An 8,625-nucleotide genomic window follows, 5' to 3' on the forward strand; every position below is an offset into this window, starting at 1 on the left:
CCTCAGCCTCCCAAGTAGCTGGGACTACAGGCACCTGCCACAACACCTGGTTACCTTTTTGTTGTTATTATTGCAGTTGTCATAGTTGTTTTAGCTGGCCCAGGGCCGGGTTCAAACCCACCAGCCCTAGGTGCATGTGGCCAGTGCCCTAACCACTGAGCTAGAGGCGCTGAGCCCAAGGTTCTTTCCTCTACACCACATAACACAACCAGCTTCTTAGTGCGTGCATGCGTGTGGGGAGGAGATGCTGAGATGGCCACACTGAAGGAAGGCACTGCTTACCTGCTACATTCAGGAATATGTACTTTGTCTTCAAAGTTTTGAAATAATTATGGATGCACAGGAAATTGCAAAAGTAGTACACAGAGGACCTGTGTACCTTTCCCCTCAGCTTCCCTCACAGTGACATCTTACAGAATGATAGTAAAATTTTAAAACCAGGAAACTGAAATTGGTATGTTATGAACTAGATTAGACTTTATTCTGATTTCATCAGTTTTTGCTATGTGCACCTGTGAGGGCACATGGGTCTATGCAGTGTAATCACAGGTACAGAATCTCATTACCCCACTGCATGCAACATTCTCATCTCTGGGGTAGGCATCATCCCATTCTACAGACACAGGAATTAAGGCTTGGTGACACGAGGGAGCCTCAGTGTGTGCAGTAGCAAGCGCGATGCCCACACCAGCCCATGCCTGGCTCTAGGGCCTGTGGTTCCTTCCTACTCTGAGCTACATTTCTCAGTGGAGGTGCCAAGGCCAACCTCTTCCTGGGCAGGGCCCTCTCACCCTTGCCGAGGCTCCTCGGAGCTCGCGGAGCCTCCTGCAGAGCTGCAGGCAGTGCTCAAGGTCCTGGCCCGTGTCACCAATATGCAGCACCACCTCCTGTGAAGGCCGAGGGTGAGAGGGCAGCACTCTGAGTGCTGGCCCCAGGCATACCCGGGCCCAGGCATACCCAGCCCACAGGCACCATTGCCAGGACACTGTCAGGGCAGGTGGAGGCTTTTGGGATATCCTGCTGGGGCTCCCTCCTGTCAGGAAGCCAGGGAGCTGCAGGCCTGGGCTCTCGTCTCCCCACCTCTCAGCCCCATCAGCCTGTGGCCCCCAGATTTGCCCCTGCCCAGCTGGGCCTCTACCTTCTCCTGGATCCAGGCCTCTGCGAGATCCACTCTTTGCAGAAACTCTAAGAAATTCCGCTTGTCCTCAAGGTCCTGGCCCCGGAGAGCCACTGCCTGCCTCAGCTTCTCCCAGTGCTTCTGCAGCTCCTGTAGCCTCTGGGAGACCTCTCCTACCTGAGGGTGGCTCTGTGCCAGGAGCGCCTCACCCTTCTGGGGAAAGAGGGGACATAGGTGATTTTGTCTGCTGTCCTTCTTTCTGCCTAAGACCTTACCTTTAGGCTCGGCACCCGTAGCACAGTGGTTACAGCACCAGCCACAAATACCAAGGGGGCGGGTTCAAACCTCGCCCGGGCCAGCTAAACAACAATGACAACTGCAACAAAAAATAGCCAGGTATTGTGGCAGGGGCCTGTAGTCCCAGCTACTTGGGAGGCTGAGGCAAGAGAATCGCTTAAGCCCAAGAGTTTGAGGTTGCTGTGAGCTGTGACACCACAGCACTCTACCAAGGGCAACGTAATGAGACTCTGTCTCAGGAAAAAAAAAAAAGACCTTACCCTTTAGCCATGCTTTGGGTCAGGTGTGGAGCTAATAGCTTGATTATTACCTTGGCTACAGAGGTCACGACCTCCTCATGGGCCTGAACCTCGGCTTCAAAGGCCTGGTGTCTCAGCAGGTGCTTCAACTTCTCTCTCAGGTCCCCAGAAGGGATTGGCTCTTTCAGCTGCTGGACCCGCTCCTGGATCCATTCCTCAGCCTGGTGGGGGCGTGAGGGATGTGAGTCCCATGGTGTTCCACGTGGCCTCTGCCACAGAGACGCCCCACAGACCTAGCAGGCCCAGGTGACTGCCCATTGGCCTCAGGGCTGGGCTGGCAGTGCCTCATGAGTCAGAGCCAAGGTTATAGCCCAGGAAGACATGCTCAGGCCTGGCTGGCCTTCCATCCACAGGAAGTAGCTGGTAGGGGCCTCAAGTAGAGTTCATTTTGGAGGTGTGGGCCCCCCATTCCTGGGACCCGGGGCTGCTCTGCTTCCTTCCCCGCCTCTCTCTGCCCTGGCCCTGCTAGAGCTCAGGAAACATCTGGGGTCTCTGCACAAAGGGGCTTGGAAGCAATGTTCTTGGTTCCAGCATGGCTGCTGGGAAAGCTATTCAGCTCTCCAAATCTCAGTTTCCTCATCACAGGCCTGAGGTGTGAAGGTCATCTGAAAACGGTAAAATGTGGTCCAAGTGGAAGGCTGGGCTGGGGGTGCCCTCTGACCTGTGTGGCGGCCCTGGTGAAGCTGGCTACCAGCAGGGAGGTATGCAAGGCATGGTGCCGGCTCTCTGCCAGGTCCTTCACTCGAGCCCGGTGCTCCAGCACGCTGTGAAGTGAGCTCTGCAGCCTGGGGCCCTGCAGTGACTTCAGCTGCTTACGGAGAGCCACCTCCTGTGGGGCAGGCACCACCTGCTGTTATCTACCCTCGGGTCTGAGTGAGGCTGAGCCCATAGGGCTCCCAGCCCTTTCTTCAAGGGTCCTGAAGCCCTTGCCTCAGCCCTGCATGGGAGACAATCCCTGCAGTGAGACCGACTAGGCTGCTCCCCAGGGACCACATGATGTGGACAGAGCCAAATGCCCCAAGTTCCCAGCAGTGTGGCCCTTCGAACGCTGGGCCCTCTTCTGGAACCACACAGACAACTGCTCAGTTGGCCCAGCCCCACAGGCACAGCAGCACTGCCTCGGGGCACACACCAAGCACCTGGGCCTCCCATTCAGGACTCTCCAGACTGACTCAAACACTCCAACCGTGCCCAGGACTCCCAGAGCCCATTACCTTCTTGTCCTGGGCAGTCAGCACCTTCTGGAAGACCTCATGCTTGTGGATCAACTGCTCTACTTCCTCCACTGAGCTCCCCAGGCCACTGGTTTTCAGGGAGACCTGGATCAGCCCATGGAAAAGTCAAAGAGGCCATCAGGGCCTTCCAGCCAGGCAGCACCCTAGACACACTGGGTGAAGTGGGGCCTTAGGACAGCCCAGCAGGACTGACATGAGCAGTGAGCTTGGCCAGGGAGCTGTGAGGGGCAGTGGGAGCCCAGGCTGGGGGGTGGTGACACTGAATAACATGAGGGGCGTGACCAGCCTCCGGCAGCTCCCTCAGGGCTCAGTCTGGGGTAGGGGCTGGAGAGGTCTCCGGGAAGATCCATGCGCACACACAGCCTCCATACAGAAAGCAGAGACGCAGGAAGAAAGGGGCTGAGTGAAGAGAGGGAAACAGGAGAGAAGCAGGACTGTGTGTGTGAGTGTGGGGTGGGGCTGGGGACCTGCCTCCTGTGCTGTGAGGGTCTCATCCAGGTGGCTGCACTCTCTGAGGAAGCGCTCCTCCTGCTGCTTGGTCCGTTGCCTCTCTTGCTTCTGCGCCCAGGCCTGGAACACCTGGGCCCGCTGCTCCTGCAGGGCCCGCAGCCCTTCCTGGATCTAGGGGCAGACACGTAGGGAGCCAGGGCTGGGGAGGGCAGTGCAGCTGAGACAGGATGGACCAGGGAAGCCTCTGAGGATAGGCCTGCATGGCACAGTGGGGCAGGGCACCAGGAAAGGGGCTTACTTCCTTGGCAGGTGTTCCTGCAGCCAAAAGCGCCTGCTGGCCCAGCTGGGTAGCCCGCTGCTGCAGCTCCTCCTGGGCCTCCAGTTCTGCCCGGTGTGGGTCCTGGGAGCTCTCCACCTGCAGCTCCCGTTGTACATGGGCTGCCCAGGAGGCATAGTCCTGCACCTGACCCCGGGGAGAGGGAGAGACAGCAGGTGAGGGCTGGGCTGCGTGACAAGGAATCAAGCACCTGGGCACGATTACAGCCCACCTGAGTCCACTCACATGAGTGGTCTGAGCTGTCTTAGTGAGGCACACATAGACCTTTATCACCTGGGTTCTCTGTTCTCGTCCAACCCAATGCTCCCAGGTCCATGTACCCTCCTTGTGTGCCAGGCCTTCACTCAGACCGTCCCCACCCTCTGCTCTGGTGGCCTGTCCTGCTTAGATGTTTTTCCTCCTCCCACCCCATATCTATGATGCTCACCGGGAAGGCCTGTGAGCGGAGCAGCAGCAGCAGCAAGGCCAGCTCAATACTGCTGGCCGATGGGGACCCTCAGCTCCTCATGAAGCCTCCCTGGTGCCCTGATATCTCACTGCTCTCCTTGTCCTCTGAACTACCTTCTACCACTTACACACTGAATTCTGCTGATCTGTGACTAGCACACAAGGGCAGAGCTGGAGGGACCTCCGGTCCTTGTCCAAACATCTCATTGCAGACAGGAAGAAGGGTAAATGGCATGATGTATGTAAAAGGTTTTGTAAACTCTAAGCGCTTGATAAACAGAGTGAAACCACCTTGGGTTAAGTGCCACACCCAAGCCCACACTGCTAGCTAGTGGCAGAAGTGGGTCCCTAAGCTCCAGCCTTTTCACAGCGTCACAGTTTAGGGTTCTTGGTCTATCAGGCACTGGGACCTAGAAAGTCCTGGGCCAGGGCCCACTGTCCTGATGCAACTCTCTGGAGTTTAAGGCTCACATCTGAGGTAGGCAGGCTCTGTGAGGGCAGCAATTCCACCTCCCATCACTTCTCTGTCATCCTCCTCTCTCCACCCACAGCTCCCAGTGGACAGTTGAACACAGATGTTAAAAAGACACTGGTTGATCCAGAGGCCACTGTCCAGTACATCTGGGTCTCCTGTTAGGGGCTTTCCTGGGGCTTTCTTACTTCCCAGCCCTCCAAAGACCTCATGTGACTACCCCATCACTCCCTGGGCTGGTGTTGACCCAAACCTAAGGAGTGATCGTTACACTCACACGCTCAGCCCTCTGACCCACCAGACTAACATCCAGGTATGTTCACCCTCTTCCACCTCATGCCCATGCTTGTTCTCCCTCCAGAACTGGAGGGTCTCATCAGTGCATGCACATGACACACGTACAGTACACACCCTCACACACACCTCATGGAAGGGAAGGAGCCCTCACCGCGGCACGGAAGCGGGCCAGGAGGTGCGCACCCTCCAGCTGGGCCCTGTGCTGCTCCACGCGCTGCTGCAGGGCCGCCCAGGCCTGCATCACAGCTTGCTGCCTCTGCTGCACGGCCTGGGCCTGAGGCCCCCCATTTAGCTTCTGCACCCTGTCTGCAGTCTCCAGCAGCTCCTGCAGCTGGGGTCAGGGAAGGGAAGAGGAAGGGAAAGGATGTGTTCTTCTCACCTTCCCACAGATGCACCTCTGAGTTCCTCTAGGAACTCAGGCCCAGCTTGGGCCAGCCTCTGTCATGTATGATGGGCCCAATGGAGGTCTGTGTGGCAAAGCAGCCAGCTGTACCTACCTGATGCTCAGTGACTGCCAGGTCATGCTCCAGCACCTCATGTCTCCTCAGCTGGGCCTCCACCCCATGCAGGTCCTGGGCCACATCACTGGGGAGGCTTGTGGCTTTCTCCTGAGAAGGGGAGAAGGCCAAGGGGATCAGGAGTGGAGGGCTGGCACTGAGCCTAGAGGGGGTCTACTTCTAGAAAGGATCCTTTTCTTCTCTTGGGCTCACACCTGGACCTGGGTGAGGACTTCCAACAGATCTCTGTGAACTCTGAGAGTCGTCTCAGCATCTTGGAGCAGGCAGCCCCGGGCCTGGGTCAGCTCCCACAACTCCAACCAGGCAGCCCTGCCCGGGCATGTGAAAGACCAGTGGGTCAGCCACTGGCCCAGCCTCTCCCTCCTCCCCTTCCTCCTCTCTGTGTTGCACGGGAACTCACCCAAAGCTTCCTTCTCAAAACCTCTGCTGCCTTTGGCCCTGCCTGCAAACCCTCCTCCCCGGAACCTGTGATCTGGCTTTCCCAGGAACCTGGGCCTCAGTCGCTATCAGCTCAGCACTTCACTGGCATCTGCGCTTTGCCATGCTCCTATGTCTCACATGTCTCTGGATTCATGTGTGTCAGCCAGATGACAAACACTTTGAGCCAGATTATGAGCAGTTGAGGTCACATCTTTTCTCCCTTCCTCATTGACTCTGCAAATTCCTGCTGAGTGCCCAAGGCTTCTGCTGGGCCAGACTCTGTGCTAGGTTTTATGAACAAGTCATGACCTTGTCCTAAAGCTCACAGGCTGGGGATTTACCCAGATCAGCCGAGTAGGCAACTAGGAATGTGATGTGGCAAGTCCTGTCTGGGTAAGCATGGTGCTCAGGAAGCTCGTGGGAAAACTGGAGCCCTGCCTAGGCATTCTCTTCCCATAGCTCTTCCTCTGAGTTCTGGGAGCCAGTGGCTTGGAAAAGTGCCCCTGGGGAATCTGGACAGGGCTTCCTGACCTGTATACCCAGCCTTATGTCCCTTTGTAGGCAGCCTGTGACAGGCTCAACTTCCCAGGACCTGCCCCTTCCAGCTCCCTCTGGGCAGGCAGAGCCATGTGGCCCTCAGAGCATGTGACCTCTCTTAACACTCCAGGCCTGCCTGCCTAGCCTTCTTTCTCTGGCCAACACCCCTGGCCTGGCCCCGGACACTCACTGCAGGTCCTGCTGCCTCTGATGGGCCTTGGGGGCAGCACTGTGCCCACATTCCTGCAGGCTCTCTGCTAGCTGTCTGCAGTTTGCCAACCGCTGGCTGCCCATCTCCACCTGGTGCTGAAACTTTACAAACTTGGTGTAGAGGTGCTGAGAAGAGGGGAAGGGGTGACAGGGTGGCTCCCAGTTGAAGTAGTAAGCAGCCTGGGCAATGTGGGACTACACAGCCACAGCATCTGCCCACTCCACTCAGGAGGCCCATGCTTGGCCAGGGCCAGTCCCTGCCCGCAGGCCCCCCAGCCGTCTCCTCACCAGAACGTGCCCGTGGTCCTCCCCGAGGCTCTCTGCTCCTTTGGCTGCCTGCTTTTGGCTGACCATCCAGCTCTGCAGGTCCTCAGCCTCCCGCATGAATTCATGCAGCTTCAGGGTCCCCTTCAGCTCCTGGTCCCTGTGATAACAACCCATGGTTCCCTAGAAGTTAGTCTCTGGGTGAGTCAAAGCAAGTGACCTAAAGAATGGGGTCATTCATGGTCTTTGCCCAGGCCTGCGGCTCAGGATCCAAGGAGCCCTAGATGTAGGAAAGCTAGCATGGGGGAACAGCAGAGGGTGGGTGTGGGGAGAGGGACAGCTGGGGTTTAGTTCCTGCCAATGGGCCCTCACTGGATGGGAAGAGGTGAGCAGCACTGCAAGAACTCATCCCTGTGCTGATGCATCTCTATGCACCTGGGGTTATAGGTTCCCTCTGGGTTAGGGCCAAGGTGTGGGGAGGGTCAACTGTGGCCAGGCCCCCTGTACCCCCTGATGGGAGGGGTGTAGCTCCCCTCACCGTTTGGCTGCCAGCTCCTGCAGTGCCCGCAGCCTCTCCTGGATCCTCTGCTGTGCCACGCCCAGCTGCTCTGGGGCTTCAGGGCCAGCAAGGGTTTGGGCCCTCTGGTCAAGCTCCTCCACAGAGCTCCAATAGAGACCTAGTTCCTGCTGTAGGGCCTGCCAGCACACAGGGAGCAGGCCGTGCTCAGCCTGGGTGACTCCTCTGTACACCCCCTCATCCACCTACCTATCTGTCCCTGCCTGTCTGTTCTCCACCCCTCATCATTCACCCATCAATTCTCACACCCATCCACCCACCATCCACCCATCCCCTGCCCATCCAGCATCCATATGCCCAATCCTGATGGAGCACTTACTGTTCCATAAAACAAAGGCATGGTCGTGTCCTTGAGGGCTTGTTATTAGCAGGGAAAGGGGGATGATGGCTAATTAGGGCCAAGGAGGAGGGCTGCACCCCAACTTCAAAGTTTAAGAGAGGGACAGAACCAAGTCAGCTGCCCAGGACACTTGGGGCATGGAAGCTCCATGGGCCACGGTTAGAGGCCCTCTGGGAATGGCTCACTGAAGGTCCTCAGCCATGCAACACACCAGAACAGTGACCACTGGGGCTGCACAGAAAAAGTGCCTAGAAGAGAGGACACTTCAGGGACAGCAGGGACCAGGATTGCCAAGGGGTCTAGGCTTTGATTCTGGGAGTCCAATTCCAGGATCGAGAAGGAGGCTTCCAGGCTCCCTCCCATTAACCAGGGTGTGCTTGTGGGCAGAGTGGCTTCAGGAAGGGCATTTGGTTAATTCAAAGGATGATATTCAAAGCCTGAAAGAAGATATCTGTGGAAGATATGTAGCAGGTGACCCCAAGAAAGGGGAAAAGTGTAGGGGAAGAGAGGAAGAGCAGGAGGGGCAGAGAGACTCCAAGGCTACAAGGAGAGGCAGGACTAGTACAGGGCTGGGAGAAGGAAGAAAGCATGTTGGGTCTGGTTGGCCTTGTGCAAAGGGGCACTGCAGGATCTGGGTGGGCAGTGGGGCTGGGGCCGGCCATGTCTTCTGGAAGCAAGAGCAGGGCTCTGCATCTCCGAGAAATGGGATGTGCCCTTTGGGGGAGTGACAGCCTCTCTCCTCATGGCCCAGACCACACAGAGTGGGAATGCTCAGGATGCTACCGGGTGCTTTTTTTCTTTGAGACAG

At 57.3% G+C, this 8,625-nt stretch overlaps 1 protein-coding gene across 1 annotated transcript in view; it reads right to left on the minus strand.

The window, feature by feature from the left end:
• Positions 1-8,625, minus strand: part of SPTBN5 (spectrin beta, non-erythrocytic 5) — a 46,160-nt gene that overhangs the window by 17,524 nt on the left and 20,011 nt on the right. The window contains 13 exon segments of the mRNA XM_012806311.1: positions 792-887; positions 1,139-1,330; positions 1,725-1,874; positions 2,375-2,542; positions 2,928-3,032; positions 3,420-3,569; positions 3,697-3,861; positions 5,103-5,282; positions 5,449-5,559; positions 5,664-5,778; positions 6,617-6,762; positions 6,925-7,060; positions 7,439-7,596. Of these exon segments, the coding sequence (XP_012661765.1) occupies positions 792-887; positions 1,139-1,330; positions 1,725-1,874; positions 2,375-2,542; positions 2,928-3,032; positions 3,420-3,569; positions 3,697-3,861; positions 5,103-5,282; positions 5,449-5,559; positions 5,664-5,778; positions 6,617-6,762; positions 6,925-7,060; positions 7,439-7,596 (1,872 nt within the window).

Source organism: Otolemur garnettii, unplaced genomic scaffold (assembly GCF_000181295.1).
Source record: "Otolemur garnettii isolate 467f Iridium unplaced genomic scaffold, OtoGar3 scaffold00050, whole genome shotgun sequence".
NCBI lineage: Eukaryota > Metazoa > Chordata > Mammalia > Primates > Galagidae > Otolemur > Otolemur garnettii.